The sequence below is a fragment of the Echeneis naucrates genome, chromosome 8, assembly GCF_900963305.1.
Source record: "Echeneis naucrates chromosome 8, fEcheNa1.1, whole genome shotgun sequence".
NCBI lineage: Eukaryota > Metazoa > Chordata > Actinopteri > Carangiformes > Echeneidae > Echeneis > Echeneis naucrates.
The window spans coordinates 3,303,950-3,331,150 of record NC_042518.1 but is presented as its reverse complement, the minus strand read 5'-3'; the positions used below and the strand labels follow the sequence as shown (position 1 = coordinate 3,331,150).

Genomic DNA, 27,201 nt, shown 5'->3' with positions numbered 1-27,201 from the left:
GGACCAACTGTTGGTGACAATCTGTGGCTCCACGACGAGCCTCTGATTCTGTCGGCTGTGATTTTCATAACACCTTCAGGTGAAAAAAAAAAAAAAAAAAACACGATTTTAACACATTTCAGTATTTTGCAAAGTGGACTGAGAAGATCTGCACCAGTTGGTATTCATTTAGTTCATAAACTAATCTGAGAGAAGATTGTGGCTCAACTTTAATACCTCAAGTAAAGTCACAGCTCCGTGATTTTAAGGCCTCCAAAGTTAAGTTGAGGACCAATTGAAGTCAAAAGGGAAAGAGATCATTCAGTGTTATTTATTAGTGTGTAGGTGTTGTGTGATTGAGAACAACTGCATCAACACAATACAGACACTGAGGCCAAAACTGCGCAGGTTTCTAATGTTCAGACTTTTTTTTTTTTTTTGGTCAAACAAACAAAATAAACGAATTTTGAATTTAAACATTGTGACATTTCTTATTGGATGCAGTTAAGCTTCAGCTGTCAAGAGCTTCCCCTCTAATCACATAACTTTATATATTGTGTGTTTGAAAGGTCACAGCATCAATTTTAATGAGACATTTATTTCAAAACTTATAAAAAGAAGTGAAATCTTATGGGATATTATATTGAAGATGGGACGATATAAACGACGGCAGACTGCCGCTTACGAAGCAAACTGAGGGAAAAAGATTAGAGAGGTTTTAAACTGCAGCAGATGGAGACGAGAGTTTACAATCCACAAACATCAGCAAAATGAGTCGAATAAATTCCCGCCAAAAGTTCCACAAAGTAGGCCGAAGCCACCTGCTTGGATATATTAAGGCAATGAATCTGACAGAATTTGCTCCTTTTGTTTTCACTGGCTCTCTCTCCTCCTCCCTTCCTCTCTCTGGCTTTATTAGATCACATGGAGGGCTGTAATTCACTTTCACTAATGCAGCTCCGCAACAGCCAGTGAGGTACATAAAATTATGAAACATTTCCCAGCAACCTTATAGTCTCAGCTAACAGGTGCCAAAAAATAAAAATAAATAAATAAATAAATAAAAATTCCCCTGGGAATTCTGCAGCCTCCCTCCTCCTTCACAGCATGATGGCCGAAGACGATAAAACCATTCAAAGGTCATTTTTATTGACAGTAAAGGCATTTTTTAGTGCAGTGTCAGTGACCAGATAATGAAAAATAACTTTAAACTGGAAAAAATTTCCAAACCGTTCACTTTTCCACAGCGAAGCAGCTTTTCTTGGTTGCCTTTTTAGGTATTTTTTTTAGATCTTTGTCGTGGATCTTGTGTTTCGTCTCATTTTGGTCATTTTCTGATAACTTTTCCATTTTGTTGTCTTTTTCACAGTCTTTGCTTATTTTTGTATCTGTTTTGTAGAAATTTTGCATCTCTAAAGTTGTAGTTTTATCTTTTTTATCTTTTCCTTTATGCATCTTTGTCAATTTGTGGTTGTAGTTTAAAGTAAAAAACAAAAAAAAGAAGAAAAATATTTTGCACCTCCTTCTGGTGGCTTTAAAGAAGCAGTTTTCTTGTTTTTTTATTATCTCGTCTTCATTTAGATGTTTGCGTTCCATCTTTTTGGTTGTAATCTCTCCTTTTATGTACATTTTCTAAACTTGTTTTTTCGTCTTTGCTGATGTTGTTGCATCTCTCTGTCGTCCCTTTATGGTAGTTTTGCATCTTTTTAGATGTTTTTTTTCGTATCTCCTTGTATTTGCTTGGTGTCTTTTGGAGTTGTTTATATGTTATGTGTTTTCAATCGTTTCAACATGTGTTTGGACACAATAAATGTCATACACTGTCGTTTTATTGTAGTATACAACCTGAACAGTTCCAAGATTCGGCTTCTTCTGTGTTTTCAATCACTTTTCTTCCTTCGATCGTGCGATTGGTCACAACCAGATCTGTCGTTTTGTTGTCTCAGTCAGAGAAGAAGAGAGCAGGAGGAGTGCCAGCAGATAATGCATAGGCCAGACAATCATGTTGACGACTCTTGGAGGATGAGAGATGGTGAGAACGATGTGGCGCCGGGAAGGCATTAGTCTGAGAGGACATTAAACCTCCTGTCTCCAGACAAATGTTCTGATGAAAGGGGAACAGCAAATATGATCGCACCTGGTATTGTCAAGAGATGTGAGACCTTCATCTCTCCGCGTTAATCCTCCTCCACTTACAGGTCAAGTGCAAACTAAACATCGACAACAGAACAGATATTTTTTATCATGTCTCCTCGTCTTTTTGCCCTCACAGGCAGAGAGAGAGGAAGCGTATGCCTTCTCCTTCTCATCTGAAGAGACGTCAGTGTCCGATGAAGGCGGCACAGCTGGATCACAGCTGGACGGGGTGTTAACAGCTGCGTATGCCCTGCAGAGGTGCAGCGGTGCTGATGTCCTCCAACATGACAGAAGTGAGTGTAGAGCAGCAGCTCTTTCACTCCCCATTACTCACCTTTTCATTCCCTCCATGTTGCTGCCAACGAGTCAAGAAAAGCTGTAATTAAGTGAAATCAAATGTAATTAGTCCCAAATCATAACAAAGTAACTTCACAGTGGTTTACATAGAGACCAAAAAAGTCCCTTTAACTCAGTTTGAGGTATTTCTTCTTCATGACAAACTTCCCCTGAGCTGTGACAGCTCACACTGCAGTGTGCAAAAATGTTCACCTCCCTAATGTTTATTTATTTATTGACGTGCTTCAAGTCGAAGCCAGGAATTGTACTACATGCAGCTCGTGGTAGTTGGGGATGTGCTACTGAACTGACTCATGTTCAATTTAAATCTTTTTTTAAGAATAATAAGTCGGAAGAATGCGTTATGTGCAAGGTATTCTGCGCTTTTAGGCTTCAACATCGTTTTCATATTCATACCCTGTACATTTACAGTAAACAGAGTAAACAGGCCGACATACTGTGGAAATACTGTGGAAACACGCTTCTCTCACTGCAGGCTAATTATGAACAAATGAAATCATTTCAAAGGGCACACTGTCTTGTTCACTGACTACAGCAGGGGAAAAAGCTTTCTGTATGTCCTTTGTCTTCTAAACATCTTTTCCACGAATACTTCAGACGACATATTTTTGTCTGAGCAACTGAATTTAGTTTTTTTTATGTTGTCTGGAGTGAGAAAATGCTTTGGCTGTTCGGCACACATTATTTCTGCCTCTGAAAAGAGATGATTTGTTTTTTTTATTTGATCATAGCAATATAGAATTTTTACAAAAATGTATGTCAAGAGTGTGATATTGGATGGAACAAGATATTTGGGGAGATTTGTTCAATTTTAGTCATCTCTGGTTTATTATTCTGCTCACAGAAAGGATCAGAGCTGAGGTGCCAGAGGGAATCACATGTGACGAAGCGAAGAGGCGGACTAATTTCCCAAAAGGCCGCATGTGGTAAAGTAAACACAGACTGTCCTCTGTGTCCTATAATCTGATGTTAGCTCCACCCTGAGTCAGATTTGTGGGGTCAGGAGACGGCCTGGACCTCAGAGCCAGACCTCCACTCTTCAATGAGAACATGAGGTCGCCCTTTTCCGCGCCCCGAAGCAGGAGGTCAACAGATGCCTCCAAATCAATTAAACCGAAGACCCATAACAAACACTAATGTAATTAATGGAGTCTATCTTTGTTGAGGTGACCTGCTGTGGTTATTCTGACATTTTTTCAGTTTATGAATACATTTATAGGGACAGTCTGTTTAAATGTGGAAGAATCGCTTGAACGTCCTGGGATGCGAAAATCTACAAACCTGTTTATATGTTGTCATAATCCGTGTAGATTTGTTTACACGTTAAATCTGACTTGTTAAAAGAAAAAAAAGTTTGTAAAGTCTTCAGCTGCTGCTCGTCTTCATGAAGAAATGTCAGTTTGAGCAAAAATCCATGAGATGCTGTAAATATTCCAGCAGAAGAATCCCGATCATTCAAACACATAATGGTCAATGCAGCTCGGCAGTTTGTGTATAAGACACTCATCAGGATGCTTAAAATGCTTTTATGAAACAGCGTTTTAAGCTCCTATATTCTGTGATATTCTATCACATTTACAAAGTTAAATTAAAATCACCTCAGCAAAGACAGCCTGGAAACACCCTCAATTACCATCTGAATGGAGGAGTGAAGTGAAGGGGGGGCTGCCTCGTCATTATGATGTTGTGCGGTTGCTGCATGCACAAAGAGCAAGCAGCTGCTCTGGAGCTGGATGTGGGCTGCCACAGCCTCAGCTTCAGGAGGAGGGGGAGGGGAGCTCAGCTGATCATATCCAATTAGCCTCCAGAGCACGTTGGAGAGGACTCAAACCAAAATGACAGCGGATCGGACTGACACACTCTCAGAGAGTTCACCGTATCTGCAGCATCTCGCAGCTCCAGTTTGAGCCTCTCATGTTTTGTCCCTAAACTGGAGACAGACGGCAGTATCTCGTTTTCTGAAAGGTACATCTCTGAAGATCTGGAGACAAACCAGAAGTTCACGCTGACAAAATTTACAATGCACCAAAGATTTGTAGCCTGTTTTTCATGCTGCTCTGTGATACAAAAAAGACTAGAGCCAGATGGAACGTTTTTTTGAGCTCATTTTCAAATTAAAGCTTTTTTAGCCATTCTGGGACAAAACAAGCAAACAGTTGTATATTTCCAGAGCTGGAAGAACATTATAAATCATTTGGAGTCCAATATTCTTTATTCTTGTTTCCCAGTTTTGGCCTTCACCAACTCCAGAAAAGAAACGTCTGTCTCTTTAGCAGCTAGATGCTAATATGCTTGCTGGCTTTCATTTGGCTGTCGCTCGGTGCTGAACATGTAGTGTCCGCTGGGCTCAAAGGCCTGAAACAAAGAAAAAAACAAACAAACAACAGCAACAAAACGATTTAGTAAACTAAACCAATTAGCCAGAAGATGTTGAAACTTTCAGTAGGAAAAGAAAACCACATCATTGTAAACAACACAAGTGACATTAATATTAACATATTGATTATTGCTTCTTGTTTGATGCTGTAATTCTTCAAATCATCACGTTAATCTTTTAAAGTTTTGTTTCTTTCAATCAGATGAACTGAAAGCAAAAACCTTAAAATCTCCTGTTTTCTATGAGACCATCAGAGACTCCAGAGACACAAAGTGAACATTACAGGATCTCATCAGCAAGAAAAACACAACATCTCAGCCCGCCTTCATCCACTGATGCTGTGGAAGGAGGGAGCAGGATGGTATGGGGAGGGGCCAGGAGAGGCAGAGAGAGAGAGAGAGAGAGAAAGAAAGCGAGCGTGGAGGAGGCGGACACTCGGCGGCAGCAGGTTTGTGAGAGCAGCAGCAGCAGCCAGAGGAGGAGGAAGAAGGAGGAAGGAGGGAGGAGGAGGAGGAGGAATCAGAGCGAGAGAAACAGTGTGGCTGCAGTCAGGAGGGACACACACACACACAGACAGACAGACAGACAGACAGAGAGAAGGTAAGACGGAAGATGTTGCTCATTTCTGTCCACATCAGTCTCTTTGCTGCGACGCAGCTTATCAGCTGGAGGACAGGAAGCTCCTCCATCCAGTCTGTGTTTTCCTTTTCTTCATCCGTCTGCCAGCTGACGGCATGCTGTAGGAGGCGAGCACTGTAGCACTGCAGAGTGATGCAGAGAGATGGAGGAGAGAGGGAGGGTGGAGGAGAGAGAGGAGGGCGGGGGGGGGGGGGGGGGCATCATGCTCTACAGACATGAGGAAGTAAGAATAGAGAGATCAGGAGAAAGAGGAGTGGAACTAGAGAGAGATAATAGACATCTGCCTCTGCTTTGCTGTGCAGCAGGGAGGGGGTGGGCCTATGGGGGATTTGTTTGGGGGGGGGGAGCATTTGAGTGACGGTGTGCAGGAGTGTGTCAGCTGTCAACATCAGTAGTTTCCCTCCATGTTGGAGATGATTTAAGTTTCAGTTTGACCACACCCTGCGTTCGCTCCCCTGACATGAAATTAGAGGACTGGTGGTTTTGTGGTCGCCTCAGTTTAAGGGTGTGAGTCAGGGAGGTGTTTGTGTTTGTGTGTGTGTGTGTGTGTGTGTGTGTGTGTGTGTGTGTGTGTGTGTGAGTCCATCTGTGTTTGAAAGGCATGTTGGACGGCAGCCAGACGTGCTTAGTGTTGCCTCCCATTACTGTCAGGGCAGTGGATTAGCTGTGTGTGAGCAGCAGAGATGCTCGCTCATGTTCCGATCAAGATGCGAAGATGTTGTCGCTCAGCTGTTTGTTTGTTTGTGCGTGTCATCAGTGTGTTTGTGTGTACATGTGTACATGCAGAAGACATGAAGAGCACCGTGGTGCACGAGGCTGCAGCTAAACTCTCTGTTGGTGGCATCAGTCCTTAATTCACGTTCTCCGCTGTCACCTGATACAGAAATAAAACCCTCCACCATATTATTAAAGCACACAGTGTCACTCAGAGTGTGTGTGGTCCTGAAGGAGGGACAGGAGCGCCCCCCCCCCCGTCAGCCGGCAAAGTGAAACAGTCGGGCCTCTGAAAGCCAGCCTGTGTAGAACAGCTTGACCGAGCATTTGTTGTTTTAGTGTCTGCATGCCAAGGCTTTTTCTCAGCCCAGCAGACAATACATTTTCATTAAGAGCTGTTACGTTGGAGAGGGTGTTTCTAATGATCCCTGCGCCCTCACAGGCGTCACCACTACCGGTCCAGATGGCACATTTTGTGTTGCAACATCGTCACACACGCAGATTCCATTCACATAAACAGTGATAAGCTGCACCGCGACGCGACGACCCGCCTCCGCGTGTGACGGGGAAACGTCTCGTGTCAGACGTTATGTTTGGCGGCCGTCTGTGTTTCCACCTGTGTCTGTGCACGGGGACCAAAAAGGCCTCAGATTTAATTGACAATATTGGTCGATTTTTCTTTCAAAAACCTCTCATGTTACATAACATCCCACACTTACTCATATGAGTGTTTCTGATGCGCTCGCTGTGGTTAAGGCCCGATTAAGCTTAATGCAGTTAAAACTACTCTGAGGTTAGGAAAGGGTCACCTTCCACTGAGTACAGGAAGTGAAGATCAGGTCGGGACCTCCTCTGAAAGGTTTTCAGTACCGCACAAACAACCAATATCTTTATTTTTACATGCCTGTGTGAGATCACTGGAGTGGAAAATGTCTAAGTGCATGAATGATGTTTGTAGTGACAACATGAAAAAAAAGTCAGTGTGCGCCTCACATTTTCACTTCATTGATTTCTCCAGCAGTTCCCAGAAGCCCTGTCAGAAGACACTACCTGTTTAAAACTGATTTTAAACGTCTTGTTCGATAACACTCTTACTGATATGGAAGCCATTTCAATTAAAAAAAAAAAAAAAAAAGCCATTGATTATTAGTTTGGCTTCATCACCTGGAGTGAGAGAAATGGGAATCATTACCTCTGTCAGTTTTACCCCCCCGACAACAACAAAAATGTTTGTGGTTGGCAAACACTGAATACAAGCAATGAAATCACCCTGCTGACACACACAGACACAGATGAAAACATTGCAGATGGTGAAAAGAGTTGTTAGCTGCAGTTCCAGAACCAACATGGGTCTTTGAGGGGGGGCAGGATTTTTAAATGTCAGTTCAGCAGAGGCCCAGATATCTTTAGAGGCTCTTACTGGTGGAGGATTTACTGGATGAGGCATCAAAGAGGCTGTTGGAGACCTGATGAAAGTCTTGGCAGTGTGTTGACTTCGGTGAGGACCAGCTACCGTCTCTCTGAACCTGCTGACGTCACAACACGCCCTCCTCCAGGGGCAACCAAAATAAAAAGGGCTTCTGGGAAACACTTTTGTGAGTGTGACGAAGGAAAAGATGAGTCAGAACAGAGCGAGAAGAGGCAAAGGGTGGGGATAGCAGGCTGGAGGAGGCGGAGCTCAGAGACGGGACGTCTGAGCGTGTTCATGTAAGTTCAGTCCAAACTGCTTATCTATTTATGGATGAGCGCTTCAAAGTCTGGATGAGCAACACTGAGAATTAAGTTGAGTATTATTGTGTTTCCAAATCTCTTATTTAACACTGGATCATGTTTATACTGCACAAACACTGACAACATGTCATGCATTTTAGCTAAATGTGTGGAGATGAAGGTTACATGACGACGGCGGTTGTCTGATCAGCTGATTTCTGAGCTCCCTCTCTGACCTCGGTGCTTGTGTGATCAGCCGCTAAGCTCTTGTCTAGATTTGAACCGTAAACGTCATTTTTGCTGGAACGAAATGCAAAAAAGTGTGATTTTTTTTTTTTTTTTTAAGCCTATTTCTGGATCTGTGACGTTGGCTGATCTGATGTTTGTAGTCATGTTTTTGTGGTGACGTGTGTGAGCTCTGTGAAGAAGTTGGACACAGTGTATTAGCAGGTTTTCTGTAAAAGCTGAAAGTTCGAGGTCAAGTGAAAAAAAACTGCCGATGCTAACTGTAAACAATGTGTACCAAAAAGTGGAGGTGATACAAACCCAGTTCATTGGTGTCTAATTTAGTGTTGGCGGAGAACAATCTGTGTGAGCTCCTGTGGTTTAATGTGAACACTCTGTGAGCTGTTGATACTAAACTGAACTGGAATTAGGTAAAACTGCAGACTGTCGATTCTCAGCCTGTTTAAAACAGACATTTCTTAAAGCATTTTAACCAAAGTTATTTTTTCAGTGGAGTCGGTAACAGAATGGCTTTACTTGTGGAGGTGAAGTAAATCTGCACTGACTTCAAGTAGGATGAACTTCGATGTCTGAATTTATCAGTTTATTTCTCCCCTGAACAAACTGGGTCTTATTATTTATTGCTTTGTGGCCAAAAGCACCACTGATATATTAATGTGTTGACATTGTTGTAATCGTAAAACATCATTATCATATTTAGTATTCTGCATTATGTTGGACAGTTGAGTGTTTATATTCTGATATTAACCTTAACGTTATAGTAGATTGGGGGGTTCTTATTATTATCTTATCTTATTATTCTTATTTGAAGTATTTTCCACCGATTGTCATCACCAGAAAACTGAAATTTCAGAGCAATCCTGCCACTTAGAGATGCTCCCATAATTCCTCTGTCTGATAACTCTGATAACAATCAGTGAGAGCAGTCAGAACTGCAGCAGAAGGAGGATGTCACATCATTTGGTTGCAGTTTTCAGGTATTAATTTCAGGCTGATAGATTCCTCTTTTTCTGCTGAATGACTTTTCTGTCTTCAAGATGATTTTGACATCATCAGTGGCGGGACAAAGGAGCAAAAAGGATGTGAAGAAGGTTAATGATGATGAGGACGGGGAGCGTTTTTTAATCTTGTATGAAAGAGGGACGGACAACAGGGGCCATTTGAAATAAACAGAAATTGTGTTTAAGTCAAAGCCAGGTCCTCATCAGCCCTTAACCTCTGCAGTTTAACTGTGAAAAAAGATTTATTCTGTTTAATACTTCACTTCTGTTTCTGATTTGTGGAAAATGTCTTCATGCACCATCAACTCTTTGATCTCCAGTTTAATGAGGCTTGTTACTTGAAGATTCACGGCACGAAGTGTTTATATTAAACCGTGTCCATAAAATAATATGACTGCAGGTCAGGGTTTGTTAAAGTCTGGCACCCTCCCCTTCTCTTTGGGGGCAACAATGCTGTAAGTTGTAGGAAAACAACTCCCATAATGCTTTTGGTGGATGCAAATAGGGAGCATAGCGTTGCCATGAGTTCAGTAAGATACCCTGGAGGCTACAACTCGAGCTATTCTGCTGAATAAGTGCAGCAAACTGTCACTCAGTCATTATGATAGTGAGGAAAAACTTTAAACTGTGATGATTCTCAGGTCAGTTCAGCCGTCATTTTTTTATATGGCTCTTCAGTTGTGATTGATACTGAGTCATATTAGCTCGCTCAAATTTGAGTTATGACTTCATACTTTATTTGTATTCATACTAAAACTGAATGGAATTTTTTGGTGAGGAAGGAAAGTCAAAATTTAAATAAACATTAGACAGACATTGTAATTACCTTCTCTGTACGGCTCTCTGTAGTAAACCTCGTCTTTAATGTAAATCACCTCTTTGCACATTACAGAGCACCATAAAATTTTTATTTGCCCATAAAGTCCCCTCGTGTACAAGTTTTATCAGTTTGAGAAAGGTGAGAGGAAATTTTTAAAGCCTTTCTTTGCTTAAGACTGTTGTGGGTGAAAAAAAAAAAACAAACAAACATCAGTGAAGAGTAAATATTTATGTACAGAACAACAGCCTTTATCATTTTCAGAGACACTGTGCTGATAATTATGCTTTTTCCACCCTCTCTCTGAGTTAAATATAGTGAGGTTATATGGAGAAAATCCCAGCTGACACACTTGAGAATAAAGAGCCTGTCTCTTGTGTGTTGATCCGACTGGTTCGCTTGACAAGACAAAAAATATATAAATAAATAAAAATAAAGTGCCGCCTTCCTCCTCCTGCTGGAGTTTGTTCGTCTTCTCCCTCAGTAATATCCCTTCTGTTCATTATTCATGAGCTCATTGCTGTCTCTGGCTGCGTCTCTGTGGTGGTTAATCATACTCATACAATCATATTGTGAACCATCAAAGCACGAGGATACGTTTGGAGCAGAGAGAAAAATGCTATCCTGCAATAAAGATGCATTACAGAAATATGGCAGACTGGAGGGTCTCTTGTTGAGAAGCTCACACAGATCCAAAGCACGACCTGTTTTCTTTAGATTCTTTAGAAGACAAAAACAAGCTCTGAAAAAGAGAGCTCACTTTCTTATTTGACACCTGTGCAACGTGTCAAATTAAATTCAGCTTTGGTGTTTTTATCTGGCAGCAGACACTCCTGAAGGGACAGGATGACACTTTTCTAGTTTAGTTTCATCTAATTAAGAGCACTAATGATGATGATTTTTAAGTTGCGGTTCAGACAGCTGCTGTTCATGTTGCTTCGTTCAGAAAATCGAAGCTGATGTTTTTAGGTTGCAGATCCTAAGAATACAGTTCTGCTCTGGTGATGTTGTTAGCCTCGATCCTATTTATTGACACGATTGAGCAATTCCACGTTGGTTCAAAATGCAGAATGTATGTTAAATTAACTCTCCATCAAATGTGAATTATGAGACAGAAAGCGTTAACATGCTGCTTGTGTCAGTGATGGGAGTGTCAAACTGTGATGATGCAGCATCAGACGGTTCATCCTGGCTAAAATTGATTGGAAAAAAAAAAAAAAAAATTAATAGTGTCTGTTATCACCCAGTTTAACATTGCTCATCCTCTGGGGACCCAGAATCCAGTCTGAACTGAATTTAACAGGCATCAACATGCTGCTTCTGATACAGCTACCCAGCATGCCACGCTAAAGGGTCACGACAGTGTGCAAAAGTAAGAAGATGGGAGTAAAAGTCTCCCTACTAACAGCTCGGTTAGCAGGACTTCTGTGGAAGGTGGAAGTGGAGCAGTAAGAAGCATCATCACGGCTGAGGCTGGGAGTCCACAGTGAACCCTGGGCCGTGAAGCTCGTGTTGGTTCTACACATACCGGACAAGTTCAGCAGCGGGGCCTCTGCTCTTTTCTCAAAGTCTGAATACAGTTTGTGATATTTCCTCAGAGTGAATCCTGAGGTGGTGGATGGTTATAAAACAGCCGATTTAAATGTCACATAAATCACTGAACTGGCCCGTGTTTACCTCCTGATTTATTCCCCACGTTAAGTAGCAGTAGCAGCAGGAAGGGAACTCAAACATTACAGCCAGTCCAAACATGACATCGCTTCACACGAAGAACTTACTGCTCCTTATTGCAGCTGATTGTTTTGTTTTGTTACTTTCCTGTTTTATCATCAGACCGTAGTGTAACATGACGGAGTGAGTGGTTTATGGCTGCTGTCTCCAGGGGGAGGACGTATGGAGAACACTGCGTACAGTGACAGGATATTGATCTGTAGGGCCTTTGGTAATCCAGCCGACTGTATCTCTGAGTCACTCACAATCTGACACTGTATACAGTTTTATCCACCCGTTGGCTGCCGTATTCGATTGAGTACAACAGCTCTGATATGAATTCTGTCGTTACCAATCCAATAACTCGTCACACAGGTGTTAACTAAATGTTTATTTTTTGCTTGTAGCTTCTGTTGGCGTTGGAAGTGAACCGCGTCTCTTAATTCTTGGCCCAACCCGTTCTACAAACACGAGGGGGGAAAAGAATATTAAAAGCACATTTCAATTTAATCCAGCTGAGTTCAACACTGCAGCAAAGTACAAGCTCAGTCACGAACACAGAGCTGAATTAACTGTCTATTAACATCACAGTCATAAAGCTTAGAGTCCGAAGCTTAGGGAGAAGCTATTATGGAGGCTTTAAAAAAATAATAAAAATAAAATAAGGATGTTTCACTAATTGATACATCAATCTTGTTACTAGCACTGTGTTTAATAAAGTGGCATTTATGGATAGTTTGCCAAATTAAAAATAAGCTGTAAGTGTTTTTTGTTTTGTATTATTCTTTAAGCTCAACGAACAAAACTGTCATTAATCATTTCCTGAATAAAGAAGTCTGTTGGGTATTGCTTACTGTGACTCGGTCCACCATAAAAGCTCCTGTCTGTCCTGTCAGCGCTTCAGTCATGTCATGCAGGTTTGTATCAGAGTACCTGACTGTCCTGCTCTGTCACATGCCAACACTGTGAGAGTCCCCCGTGATTTATAGTACCAGCAGTGACTGTTTATCTTAATGCAGGCAGACTTACCCACGCAGATGAGGTAACAGCCCTGAAAATGGGAAAGCATCCTGGATTTATAGCACAAAGACCACAAGTAGATGATATATGGCTGTAATTACTGAGTACGGTCACAGGATGCCTTAAATCAGTTCTTTGCTCTCACACAATAACAAAAACACACTCCAGTCTTCTCTTTTTGGCTTTTTTTTGTGAGGAGTTATTTCACAAAGCAGCGAACGCCTGATGTCTTTTGATTTCTGTCTGTCTCCTTATCTCAGGTTTGCCCTCACCTCACTGACCCATGAAAGAAGCCATGCCGGTGCTCACAGCAGGAGCGGGTGAGACGAGTTGGCAGAGATGCTTTACACTTGCCGTCCATGCTACGAGCTGATGCTGTGCTCCATCTGCCCACGTTGATGTACGTAATGGTTTTCTTATCACTCTCATCTGCAGGGCTTCATGAGACGTTGGCCCTGCTGACCTCTCAGCTGCGGCCAGATGCCAACCACAAAGAGGACATGGTCTTCCTCAAGGACGTCTTCAGCGAGAGGAGTCTGGGATATCTCATGAAGGTGAGGAAGTCCTGTTGCTGCAACTCATCTGAGAACTAAGATTTCAATTTAGATTGTAGAAGACAGATAGTTTGAATCTTCTTACAGTTAAAATTTGCCAGATCAGATCTGATGTCCTCCGTATCCATTTGTAACAAACAACTTGTGACAAAAATGATTCATGACTTTGTTTTCTGAACTGTGACCTCCATCGTCAAGTACGCCAATTAGTCTCAGTGTTGTGGATTCCATTCAACCACCCGTGTCTCAGCTTTGGCCTCTTGTTGACATCAGTCGTTTTTACGATGACAACAGTCTGCTTGCCAGAGAATATAAAAACAAATCATGTGTGATAGCAGGCAGCGGATCCTGCCGAGGGGAAAAATATATATATATTTTTTTTTTTTTGTTTGTTTGTTTGCAGAATTTTCCAAATTGGTCCGTTCCTCCACAAAAGCGTCTCCTCTAACGAACCAAATCTGTTTTTGTCACAGATCCACGAGAAGCTGAGGCAGTACGAGAGGCAGAGCCCAACTCCTGTCCTCCACAGCGCCTCTTCTCTGGCAGAGGATGTAGGTGCACACACACACACACACACACACACACACAAACAAACACAATGATTTTTCCACTTGGGCCCAGCAGTCAGTCACAATGAGTTAGCTTCCTCTGAGAAGCAGTGCAGGTATCAAAAGTGAATTTTAATGTTTTCAAAGTGCTGAATCATCTAATGAAACTCCATATCCTGCTGCTCTCACTCCCACCAGTTATCAGTGGAGGAAACTGCTGACTTTAGCTGCTCACTACTTATTCCCCCCCTGCATGAATGTCTGTGTATCTCCCTGCAGTTATTCTACAGTAACCTGCAGTTTCCCTTCCAGGTAAACACACACACACACACACACATTTCCGTCAGGTGAGGGCTCATGGTTGGTGTGTGTCTGTATTTGTGTATTGCTGTGATCTGCAGGTGGCAGAGGAGCTGCAGAGTGGACCAATGAGCACAGAGGAGCAGGAGCTGCTACACCTGCTGACATCGCCTCATCTCAAGGTGAACGCACTTTGTGTTAATGCTCTGTCCACCATGACAGCCGTTTTTTGCTCACTCACTTCCTGTGGCTGTTCCTCCTCCAGCAGACTGTGAAGCTGTTTCCAGATTCTGGCAGACATCGTGCTGCTCTGTCTGCTCCTGGGCTGCATTGTAATCTCGGCATGTCGCTTTTCTTTCCCATCAGGCCGTTCTCTCGGTGCATGACACTGTGGCTCAGAAGAACTTCGACCCCGTGCTGCCACCGCTGCCAGATGACTTCGAGGATGAGCTGGAGGAGGAGTCGGTGAAGATTGTCAGGCTGGTGAAGAACAAGGAGCCTCTGGTGAGTTGAGACAGAAAGACAAGAGTGGAATGAAAACTTAACAATCAGGAAGAAAAGAAGGGAGAGGGACGGATGATGGGACAGAGGCCTTTGCTCTTTTTAATAATCTTCATTTGTCTGATCCACAGGGGGCCACCATCAGGCGGGATGAGGCCACCGGGGCGGTGATCGTGGCTCGGATCATGAGAGGAGGTGCAGCTGACAGAAGCGGTAAATAGTAGCTGCAGATCCCAAACTGGGGACTGGAACACACACAATGGGAAGGAAATGAATCGATATTACAGAGCCAATTGTTTTGTATTTAGGTTTGAAGATGATGATAAACAGTTAAAGAAACAGGATGACAAACAAACAAAAAGGTTCTCTGCGTGGATATGAGCCAGGAGGTTGCAGTAAGGTTGAGTTTTCCAGCAGTGTGATGGCATTTTGTCGTCTTGCAGGAAAGTGTTTCATACATGAATGGAATAATACATCAAAACCTGATTCTCAGTTGAAAAGAGGATCAAAGCCTCGGTGTGGGAGCAGAAAGAGGAAATATTTCAGCTACAATGTAACTGCTGCTGAAACTGAGCCGCCGGGGAATCAATCACACGATACAGAGAAGGTCCTTTCCTGAGCGTTACCATGGAAATATTATCCACATGTAGAGGTGTGTGTGTGTTGTCTGGCAGTAGGAGCATGCCTGCTGTGAAAGTACAGCCGTCAGTGTCAAGTGATGGAAGAAAGCTCCGCTCTGTGTTGGTCTGGTAGATCCATACATTATATGAATGCACCTATGAGACCCCCCGAGGGGAAAGCATATCGATCTCTCTCCTCTCAGCCTTTGGTTTCATTGTTGTGGCTGCATTGAACCAGATCAGAGCCGAGGATGCAGGCAGCCTGTAGCAGCAGTTCAGACAACAATACTGATGTCAAGATACAACTGATAAACCCCGCAGAGCTCAGTGAAGCCCGTCTGATTTGTCGTTGATATCTCTGCCTGCTCAGTCTGTATCCTCGTGCTATCTCCTCTCATCACAGGTTTGGTCCACGTAGGAGATGAACTCAGGGAGGTCAACGGAGTGTCTGTCATCCACAAGAGACCTGATGAGATCAGTCAGCTGCTGGTGAGACGAAGTCATCCTGCACGCTGTCGAGAATTAGAAGTCTGGTTCACAATTTTTATTACACTGTCGTGAACCCGAGAAAAGCCCCTGATGCTGCTGGCAATGCTTTCATTGTGTGTGTGTGTGTGTGTGTATTATATATTAATCTGTAATGAAATCTTCAGGAACTGATTCAGGACAGATTGAAACAAACTGTCAGTCCACACATTCAGTCCCAGTATTTACGAAGACATGAAACTGAGCGACTCATCATCTCTGTGCTCGTGAAAAAACGTTCAGAGGTCAGTTACAATGCATATTACAATGAGCGTAGTATATATTTTAAATCTTTGCCACAGTCTGCACCTCCGTGAAGCTGTTTACTGACATCAGCAGGTGCGAAAACATCCCATCAACATGCAGGAACATAACAGTAGGACGGCTTTATAAAAATCTCCTATTTTACATCCGCGCTGATCTTCTCTTGAGCCGACCGACGGCTGAAATAAAATGAGTAAATACCTCTGTGATGATGTCAGTACATCTGCTCTTCCTCTCCAGCCTTCACTGGGACTCCATTTAGAGTAAAATCCAGCTCAGAGCGTCTTGAAGACGGGCGTATCTTTAATTTGAGGCTCACTACCTTGTCTTCTCGGCTGCCTCTTGTTTATTTGTGATCTAGTCCCAGTCCCAGGGCTCCATCACTCTGAAGATAATCCCTGCCATTAAGGAAGAGGACCGGCTGAAGGAGAGCAAAGTGAGTGTGACAGTGCTTTTAAGCTTAGTTCATTTTAGAGTGTGAAGGGAATACAACAAACCACAGCTAAGTGTTATTCCACATTTTCCTGGCATTAGCAGCCGGTTAAAAAAAAAGCTTCATCCCCCGTTTTTTTGTTGCCTTTTCTTATGAGTGTAAATTTATTTCCAGGTGTACATGAGAGCGTTGTTTGACTACATCCCATTGGAGGACAAGGCCACGCCCTGCCAGGAGGCGGGACTTCCCTTCAAACGGGGGGACATCCTACAGGTCGTCACCCAGGACGATCCAACATGGTGGCAGGCCAAGCGGGTGGGGGACAGCAACCTACGAGCCGGACTCATCCCGTCCAAACAGTTCCAGGAGAGGTGAGGTCAACCAACTGCCCGGGGTGGAAACGAACCTGCGCCATCCGTACGCCGCCAACATTTATGTCAACCAGCCAGTTGTAATCTTTTAAATCCACATTCATGTGTTCGACTTTGAGGGGTCAACTATGATTAGATGGAATATCAAAGCAGTATGGGGGAGAAAAAAAATCTAAACACAGCCTTGAACAGGCGCATGCTGATGCTGTAAGTGTCATAATCCGTTAGTAAGATGATCTCAGCTGGCTGGGAGATCCCTGCCAAACACAGCAGCGTCTGTCGGATTAATAGTCTCCGTGTTCACGGCCTGAACATGGACAGACACACAGCTGTGTTTTTTTTTTCATACCTTAAATTTAAAGATTTATTGTGAAATAGCAGCTGATAGTGTTGGTTCCTGAGGATGGAGTTAATGAGGTGGACAAATTTAAATGTGTGAGCATGACGTAACAATTATTTATTTTCCTGGATGGATTGGCTAGAAAACAACCACAAACACACAACAAGCCTTAAGACATCTGCCTTTCCTGTTTAAGTCTTTGATTCCACCTGTCTGACATTTCCTGCTTACCTTCTGCTTGCTGTTTATCTCTGTCCTGACGATTCTCCTCCTGCCTTCGTCCTCTCCGGCTCTTTCTGCACGTTCCTCCAGGCGACTGGCCTACAGGATGAAAATGGGCACACTCCCGAATCCAAAATCCCCTAAAAAGCCTGTCTGTAAGTTCCTGCTTTCCCAGGATTTCACTGCATCCTCAGCATCATGTCACGATTACCTGCAGCATCTCTGACTATTAGCTCAGTCGCTATCATTAGGACAATAAATCCTCCACTGGAAAAACGCAGCCATGTTTTCATTGGCATTTATTGACCCTTTTTGCTGGTAATTGGCCTTCTCGGAGGCATTAGGATTCATTGTCCATCCTCTCCATGCTGCTGCGTAGACGTGTTTTTAAAAGGGATGAGAGAGAGATGGAGGGGCACATAGACAGAGGGAGGGATCACAAATATTAATCTCTTTCATGTTTGCTCCATCTGGTCAGCGAGCGGGCTGCGTGTTTACTTTAAATACATGCTGACATCACTGCGACAGGCACGCTCTGAGAGCCAGAGCTTCATCGATGCACCACACGTTTCACTTTCTCAGTCGATACCACAGTGAGGGCGTGTAAACAGGTGAACGGGTAATGTGGCGCATAAGCTGCGCGCGATCCGATTAGGCCTGAGCCATGGGGCGACAAATAGAGCTTAGCAACATGGCAGCTAGCCCCGCCGTGCCACGCAGCACCCCTCCACGTTCCCCCAAATCCCAGCGGGGGGCCTTTAAATTCAGCTCTACCCCATTTTCAGTATTGACGGCAATCTGATAAGTGCAGAATCTAAAAATCCCCAAACAGAGCTCTCAGAACATTTCAGCTTTTCTTTTGCCATTCATCCAGACTGACTTCTTCTCCACCTTCTCTGATAATAACGTCTCACACTTTGTTCTTCCTTGTTGCACACGATGTCAGACCAAGACCAAGGATGTGATAAAGGTGGGTACATGTGCAGCCACAAACAAGGTTAATCCAGAATAGAAAAAGGAACATCCACACACAGCACAAAAATAATAATTGGGGCCTCAGGGTGTGTGTGTGTGTGTGTGTGTGTGTGTGTGTGTGTGTTAACTTGCATGTGTGCTAGAGGGTTGTGGCCATTTGGGAATTTTACTGCTTCCAGCTTAATTCCTCCCCTTCTGCTGTTAGTTTTCCAGACAAGAATAGAGACTCTTTGTGTCCTTGTGTGTGTGTTTGTGTGTGTGTGTGTGTGCGCTGTACCTGGTGATGCACAGGCAGAACATCATCCCAGGGGACATGAGTCCAACCAAGCAGAGGTTGTTAAAGATAACAATAGCTCCTTTTTTCTGCGTCATGCTCAGTCCTTTTGTCCTGTTTTTCTTCCTCCTGCATTTCATTATTATCATTCTTGTCTTCAATCTGTGTTTAAAGACTATTATTTATTTATTTATTTTATTTATTTTTCTGCAGCTTTCTTTCTAAAATCAAATCAAATCGATGCAGTCTACTTTTCTGTTTTGGAATTATGGATTTATTGGTTAGTGTGTGAGAACCAGTTTCTGTCTGAGCTGTGCGACAATGAGGAGGTCACAGAGACTTTATCACAGCTGGCTCCTTCACAAATGGAGCTCCTCTCCTCTTCCTCTCCTCTTCTCCTCCTCCCCTCCTCCTCTTCCTCTCCTCTTCCTCTCCTTTTCTCCTCCTCCTCTCCTCTTCTCCTCCTCTTCCTCTCCTCTTCTCCTCCTCTTCTCCTCCTTTTCTCCTCCTCTTCCTCTCCTTTTCTCCTCCTCTTCCTCTCCTCTTCTCCTCCTCTCCTCCTCCTCTCCTCTTCTCCTCCTCTCCTCTTCTCCTCCTCTTCCTCTCCTCTCCTCCTCCTCTTCCTCTCCTCTCCTCTGTTGGTGTTGGTTGCCTCCAGCAGAGCTTCTTCATGATCTGTCGGCTGCCTCCTGCTGTCTGCCTGCCCGCTGCCTGCCCTCCCCGGCGCCCACATGCCCTGCTCTTTGACTCCCCCCCCCCCCCCGTTACTCCTCAACTCTTCCAGGTCTCTTACCTTGTGCTTACCCCCCCTCTTTTCCCTGCTTGCCTCCCTACAGAGGACTGTGACTGTGAGGGCTATTTCAATGGACAGTACATAGGTGAGAGCGTGAATGTCTTTCTCCACCTCCTTCTCCCTGTCTGCTCTTTGCCTGTTGCAGCCTGGCTGTGCACTGGTTCCCTGGTCGCCTTGGGCTGGGGGGTCAAACTGATTGCCTGTAGGGTTGACCCACCTGGTGGTTGAGGGGTAAGGGAAAGGGTGAAGGTTCCAAAGGGTAAAGGGATGCTGTCAAAAACAATGCGAGGACGTACGTTGGGATTAACAATGAATTAGTGCCACGCGAAGAAAAATGCAGATAGGCAAACAACCCAACCAAAAAGCAAGGTAGAAAATAAAGTGTGTAGGAAGTATTGTCTCACACTTGTGGAAGTGCCAGTAACAGATCTTCCTCTTCAGAGACTCCCTCTGCATAATTAGAGTGAACTGATAGTTCAGGGCTGAGTTAAAGTGTCAGACAGTCATTTAGTGGCAGTAAAGGCAGTCAATAAATCCAAAAATAACTGGAGGCATGAACAGGGGTCAGCCAAACGAGCAAAATCTAGTTCTCTCCAAATAAAACCCGACAACATCAGCGGTAAAATGTTGGTACTTCTCTTTACATGCTGCAAAAACAGGCTTTGCTGAATTTAAATTGGGATGGAGGGAAAAGTCCCCTTTATCCTCAACCCCTCTCCAGCCTTCCACTAACACCCCCCCCCTCCCTCCCTTACTTCAGCCCGACCTGACCCCCATTTTTCTCCCCCACCTCCCGCGAGCTGCTGGAATGATGATGAGTTCAAGGAGTGATCTAAACACAGCTGAAACTGACAGCGCCTCCTCGCTGTAACGCCAAAAACAGTATTTGTGCTTACTGCCTCGCACTCTGCTTGGAGCTGCTAAACCCTCCTCCCTCCACCCAGCAGTGTTTGGATCCTCCTCAGCCCGCCTCCCTCCCGCCCCTGCATCTGACTAACTGCCCCTGCTGCTGCGGCCAGTGCACTGCTTCCCCCTCCCAGCCATGCACCCCTTCCCCCAAACCCCCGCCCCCCCCCCCCCCCCCACCCCACTCATGAGGGCCCCGCTGCGTTGTTGGATGCATTGCACACTCAACCAGGCACGTTTGCTGCTCGTTCACCTTGTGATGGAGGTGTGAGGCTGGGTTGTGTGATGCTCTAACGCCAGTTACAGTCTCTCCTAAGTGTAAAGCAGTGGCGCCCTCCTGTGGCCAGGTGTTTTCCTGGGAATTTTATTCAGGTACAGTGCCCCGGCTCATTCCCGCAGGTACACACCACTGACAGGGAGGATATGGACGGGCCTGGTCACGGGAGACCCCCATTAGCAGCCAGCCTGCCGTTGACGGGGTGTTTCCCAGGACCGGGCCGTCCTGTCCGTCCTGCCTCAGCACTGTAACCTCGTTCAAAGCAGCATGCCTTGTTTGGAAACATAATGTTGGAAAATGATGTTTATCTTGGGCCACTGACATCTGTTTTGATCTGCTGAAAGAATTCTAATCAATGAATACAAAGTATGTTTGGCTCCGAAGGTTTTAAGTGTGTTAACTGTCAGCTGCATGCGATAAATGAGTTTGTTTTTGTCGAAGCATGACGTGTAATCAGCTCCACCTACAGCTAATGAATTCACTATCAAGAATTTACACTTCAAATAAGAGTGAGCTGTTTTCATCATCATGTGCAATGTTTACAGAGGTGTTTATAATGCATGATTGTTGGGTTGGTGTTGACTTTATTTAAACTATGTTTGCTCACCGTGCCTCTCATCTACTTACTTTTTTAAAATGCAAAACTGTGTCACATCAGCATCATGGCAGTGACATAAAGTGTTACGTCAGCGTGTGAAAACGATTTCATGACACCTTTTGTCTTCTCTTTCTCTGGGCCTTGCTGTAGCTGGTTTACGAAGGAGTTTCCGCTTGAGTCGTAAGGACAGACAGGGATCATCGGGAGAGGGCTCTGATCTTGGAGACACCGACTTCCTGACTTATGAGGAGGTGACCTGCTACCAGCAGAGGCCCAACGAGAGGCCCCGCCTGGTGGTTCTGATCGGTGAGACTCAAGTCACTGAAAGGCAGGAACACTCTCCTGTGAGGACAGTGACATCTATTGGTCTACAGTCTGTATAACAACAAACTGCTGACTGATTATCGACATGATGAGTAATGAAATCTATTAACCAGATTTATTCTCTGCTGTGAACCGGCTCCCGTAGGTTCTCTTGGAGCACGGATTAATGAACTCAAACAGCGTGTGATCGCTGAAAACCCACATCGCTATGCTGTAGCTGTACCACGTGAGTCAACTAACCAACATTAATGTCAGCTGTTTGATCACCAGCACCTAAATTCCACCTTAATGTTCCCTCAGACACCACCAGGCCCAAGAAACCTCATGAGAAGGAAGGGGTGGAGTACCACTTTGTCACAAAACAGCAATTTGATGCCGATGTTTTGAATAACAAGTATGCCAACACTGAGTCATGTGCGTTTTGTGGAAATGTCTGATTTGTGTCCTGCTGAGGTTTAGAGGTTTGTTGCTCCTCCTCAGGTTCATAGAGCACGGCGAATACAAGGAGAACCAGTACGGCACCAGCATAGAGGCGATCCGCTCAGTACAAGCCAAGAATAAGATGTGCATCGTGGATGTGCAGCCGGAGGTAGGAGTCAGCTTCCCTCGCACACATCCAGCTGTGTCACACTGTCACAACATGTCAGAAGTTCAGGCTCCAGATCGGATCCGCTGCTGCGGGCTCTGACCTGCCACGTTTGTTTTTCTGACTCCTCTTATCTCTCTTCTCTTTGTAAACATGTGACTGCTGTAGGCCCTGAGGAGGCTGCGGACCGCAGAGTTCAAGCCCTACGTCATATTTGTCAAACCTCGAGTTCCTGAGAGCAGGCGACGCCGCAGTGCCGCCACCTCGCCAGGAGGGGGAGAGCATGGCCGCGTTACGGTGAGTCCGTCAGTCACAGTGTCTGGCTGTTCTGTTTCCTTTTCTAGCTCTTAATACCTTATTATTACAGGACTCTATCCAAGTGAATTGGTTTTAGCTCAGTGAGCCCAAATAAAGTCAACTGACTTTATTAGATGAACTGAACAAAATAGAAACAGTGGAAATATTTAATAATCAGCTAAACTCTGTTTGCTGCCGTTTGTTGGCACAAGACACATTTCAACAATTTCCCAAAAGGCAACAAGCTGTAATTTGTAGGCTGAGATCATTTGGCCAAATATATCGAATCCAAACGAACACTGTTCCTTTAGCTTCTCCAGATGTGACGACTTCATGGGTCATTAATCAAAGCTGGATCCTTCCCAGGTCCGGCCTTCAACGCCAATATGTGTGTGTGTGTATTAGTATTTGTGTGTTTTGCAGGATGAGGACATGCAGGAGATGCGTCAGTCGGCCATTCAGATCGATCAGCAGTACGGACACCTGGTGGACCGGGTCCTGATCAAAGAAGACTCGGCCAGTGCCTGTGCAGAATTGCGAGGTATTTTGGAAAGGCTGGAGCGAGAGTCCTTCTGGGTGCCTCTCTGCTGGGTGCGGACCTAAATCCACCCCTTCCACATTCATGCATCTTCCAACGTGAACGTCACAGCACGCCCATCTGAATCCTGCACCAAGTCCTCTCCTCCTGAGCTGATCGGCCTTCCCTCCAGGAGGCCTGCTGGCAGTTTGCCGGACGCCCTCCCTCCCTCCCGTCCTGACAGGGCGGGTCAGAAAGGTCAGAAAGCCATAACTGCAGCACTGAAGGGAGAGGATGATGTCAGAGGAAGACCTCGCCGCAGACGGACAGCTCCTCACGCCATTTAAAATTCACGTTTGTTTTGAATTGGAAAACAGAAGAGCGTTGGTAGTTTACGTGTTTGATTCCTCACGCTGTCACTCTGTCCGGCAGCGATGTTCACTACAGTGTGTCAGGTTTGGGATCCTGCTCACAGGATTGCTCAGACAGTCAGCTTTATCGTGACTCCTGTTGGAGTACCTGAAGTAGCATGTTTTTTTTTTTTTTTTTTTAGTTTTAATCAACTCAATGCCAACTGCAGAATGCTTCCTTGTTAGTTCTTACTGCTCATGCATCTTGTACAGTATAAGAACCGCTCTGACTTTTAACAGGACTAACTAAGATATGAATTTAAGGGAATGCTGTTCAAAATTAATGTCCTTTTTGCTAAACCATGAATATACCTTCCACACACAGACAGAAAAAAACAAACAAACAAAGATTTAAATTGAATGTGAGAATTTTATTTTATACTGAACTGATTGTTTTTAGGAGACGCATGACGACTGGCTATTTATTCTCAGATGTATATATTGTAAATGTTACTCCTCGTGTGCCAACGAAAGATCTCGTAGCACTTCAATGCAACCTGTTTACCTTCAGTCCCGTGTGTTAAACGATGCTGTGCACAAAGTCTGTGGATGGATGTCACAGTGTATGTAGACATGTAATGATACTTTTATGTACAAGAAAGGGGTTTTGTACAGTTTCCTTGCACATCTGTTTTTTAGACAGAAGAGGAAAACGGCGTTGGACGTTTTCTTCCAGAATCAGGGTTTCGTGCTGTCGAACTGGAGATGTGACATCCACTGATTTCAAATTAGAATGAGCTGATAAATCTGCAAACTATTTTGATAACTGGTTAATCGTTTATATTGTCTGATTAATTGTTCTGGTTACAGCTTGTCACTAAGAGTTTTTGTCTTTTTCTTTTTACTGGTGAACTGAAAGTTTTGGAGTGTTGAATAAAGTCTGCAGCCATCTCTTACTGTTTTTTTTTTTTTTTAACATTCCACATAGAGCAAATAACCCATTGCCCATTTAATTAATGAATTTCATGATAACTTTTTGTTTCAGCCCTCTTTCAGAATCAAGGCCTGCTCATCATATATTATAAAGTATGCCTGAAATAAATATGACCTCATTGAGCCTCAACAGTGATAAAAATACTTCTCAGTTTTAATGGCCACAGAAGGGCGCTGAAAGATTGTTGGTTCTAAGTGTACCTTTTCTCTCCACTGATTTTGAAAGGATCTCTTCTTTCAGAGCAGGAAAATGGTGGCTGGCTCCCTCTGCATTTTTCTTTTATTAAGACAGATGAAGTTTCAGGCCACAAGTCTATTTCAAGATTCACTCCCGAGGGCCAAAAGATCATTTATCTTACATCTATGGAGGTTTTTACACTGAAAATAAGAGCATTGCTCTTTTTTTTCCATCTCACAGACTGTTCAGCCCGATACTAGCTTCAGTTGATTAATCATTTTTACATAGAAGGAAAGACTCCGGATTTTTATCTCCCGTCATGTCCATTCAAATCAGTCCATCAAGGGAGCTTTCAAAACCAGGATGGAGAGAATGAAATGAAGAGAGCAGTGATCAGAGCTTTGTCTTTGGCATGTGAGTATTATGTCACACTAGACTTGTAAATATGTGAACCTGTCACAGTATAAAGCAGATCACGTCAACAATAACGTACAGGTGAAGGTTAAATTAGTGAGCTATACGGGCTGACCAAATGTTTGACAAACTGTCTGCGCTGGCATCTGATCTGATTAGTTGTATGTGGTGAAAACTAAGCAGCTTCCAGGTCCCTCGTGTCGTGTCTTCTTTATCTTTTTATGTGCTGTATGAACCAAGAAACCCAGAATGTTGAGTTGGTAACGTGACATGTACAAAGTGCCATAATAAAGCTAGCTGAATCAAACTTGTGCCATTTTTTTTTTTTTTTTTTAAACCAACCCTTTTCCTTCCACTCACGAAAGCTGGCGATGTGTTTGTTTACCTCTTAGCTGCTGTCAGCCGCTCTGCAGTTCATCTAAGTGCGTCTAAAACACTCCCACCGGTCCACCGCTTTGGTCCACAAACACGTCTCTATTTCACGAGTGTTGTTTTCCAGCCGGTCTGCACTGAGGAGACATGTCATAGTGATGGATGAGTGTAAAGGCAAACCAAAGTTCTGCAAAAGAATTTGAAAGTGTCACGGAGTAACTTGAATCGTTCTTCAGAGTGGCAGAAGAAATACTTCAAAACTAATAATGAGAATTTTGCGATAAACATTTAAAGACGTGTTGGCATCATTTTAATGATGAAGAGCTACTGATGGAAACTAACTCTGTATTTACACAACAACTATAGTTACAGTACAAAGCTGTAAGCACATTAAGATCTCACATTCAAAGCGTATGATCATCTCGTGAAATATAATCTAGTCAGAGATCAACTTATATTTTATACATCAAGTCTGAAACTGTTTCTGCATTTGTTTCTGATAAATGTGATGTATAATATTACCTTTTATAAATACAGGGAGAGTTTTCCTGAAAGATCAGAAACGGTGAATTACCGCTGAAACAGCTGTGTTTCTGCTGCGGTGACCACGGCTGAGTCCAGCCTCGTGTTTTTATGTTACCGACCTAACTAACGACAACATATGCAAATTTAAACAAACTAGTAGGAAACATAATTAAAACTGTTCCCTGTGGAGTCAGAGAACTTTGACCCTGTTTCTGATTTTCCTTCTGGAGGCTTCATTACCATTCCCATGTAGGTCTGTAATGGAAAAAAGATAGGAAGCCCATTATTTTGCCCGTATAGCTCAGGGTTTCACTTTTCTTTTTTTTTTTTTTGAGCATTCATCATCAACTCACTCTCTTTCATATGCAATTACCTCTGTGAGCATCCTCTGACTCCGGAGACTGCTGGCAGAGCCAATTAAACTGGGTAACAATCATTCTAATTAGAGAAGCTGCTCCGTGTTGGGGTGAACGTTTTCCCGGACTGATCCTCTGACATTTACTACGGACAAACCAAATAAGCTGTGATTCACCGGCTGAGCCGTTAACATGCAGGACACAGGCTCTACCTGCCGGAGAGGAACTGCTGATTAAAAATGCCCCACGCCGTCCGGCCATTTCTACAATTAGACATTTACTGTAAACACAGAGCAAAAGATACAATCTGCTTTTACCCGAATTACACCAGCAAGTCTCAGGAGTCAGAGGCTCAAAAAGTTAAATAATCGCACTCATTTATCAATACATGTCATTATTTTCAGACTACATCACTGATTCAAGTTTTGGTTAGTTTGTTATTTTTTTGAAAAACAGTTCTTTGTTTTCTGAGAGAAACAGATCAATATCACTGTTATCTGACTCCTTCAAGCACCAAAGCAGAGCCAGGATGGACTTGGTCTTTGTACGAGACTGAAAACAGAACAGCAAGTTCCAGTTTAAACCTGTTTGTGTAACCAGCACACGAACAGAAGCGAGTCTGATGCGAATCCATTCGATGTCTACTGAGATCTGTCATTCAGAGTAATGGTGCCAAAAAAGAAAAAAAATAAACATCATCATCAACGTTCAGAACTGTTGAAAGACCAGCGACAGACATCTCACGTTGGAGTCTCACCATCGCGATTACAGGTTTTATTTGGTCCATTTGTCCCTACAGACAGAACGTTTGCTCAACAACACACACTGGACACATGTCTGAAGACATGAGCTCCAACCGCAACATGTTCAGCTTTCTATTTCAGACAAACAGAGACCAGTTCCAGTTAGTTAAAACTGAAATTTGGACTTAAATCCTTCCATTTTTTGGATACGTCAAATTTACAGTTTCCTCGCCGTGGGGTTTTAGCTAAAAGCACTAAAGCTGGATAAGTAAGCTGCTTGATATCAATTTTGCTGTCCTTGTGTACACTGAGGAAGTTAAACAAAGCTGTTAGTCTCCT

At 43.7% G+C, this 27,201-nt stretch overlaps 1 protein-coding gene across 1 annotated transcript; it reads left to right on the top strand.

Annotated features, from left to right (window-relative positions):
- Window positions 1–5,379: 5,379 nt before the first annotated feature.
- On the top strand, window positions 5,380–24,056 carry mpp3a (MAGUK p55 scaffold protein 3a). Its single transcript, XM_029508380.1, has 19 exons — window positions 5,380–5,449; window positions 12,967–13,026; window positions 13,142–13,260; window positions 13,734–13,811; window positions 14,210–14,290; window positions 14,475–14,612; window positions 14,741–14,822; window positions 15,633–15,718; window positions 16,380–16,454; window positions 16,626–16,822; window positions 17,475–17,539; window positions 18,331–18,354; window positions 19,470–19,511; window positions 21,358–21,513; window positions 21,677–21,757; window positions 21,832–21,925; window positions 22,012–22,120; window positions 22,286–22,426; window positions 22,838–24,056. Exons 2-19 carry the CDS (start codon window positions 12,990–12,992, stop codon window positions 23,015–23,017), a joined length of 1,785 nt encoding a protein of 594 aa, XP_029364240.1. The 5' UTR covers window positions 5,380–5,449; window positions 12,967–12,989; the 3' UTR covers window positions 23,018–24,056.
- Window positions 24,057–27,201: the final 3,145 nt, after the last annotated feature.

What these genes read in the sequence shown, in the direction of transcription:
- mpp3a (XM_029508380.1), top strand. Translation starts at nt 12,990, where the DNA reads ATGAAAGAAGCCATGCCGGTGCTCACAGCAGGAGCGG. An exon ending in CCTCTTCTCTGGCAGAGGAT is followed by an intron (nt 13,812 to 14,209) that starts GTAGGTGCACAC and finishes TGTGATCTGCAG; the next exon opens with GTGGCAGAGGAGCTGCAGAG. An exon ending in CTATGCTGTAGCTGTACCAC is followed by an intron (nt 21,758 to 21,831) that starts GTGAGTCAACTA and finishes ATGTTCCCTCAG; the next exon opens with ACACCACCAGGCCCAAGAAA.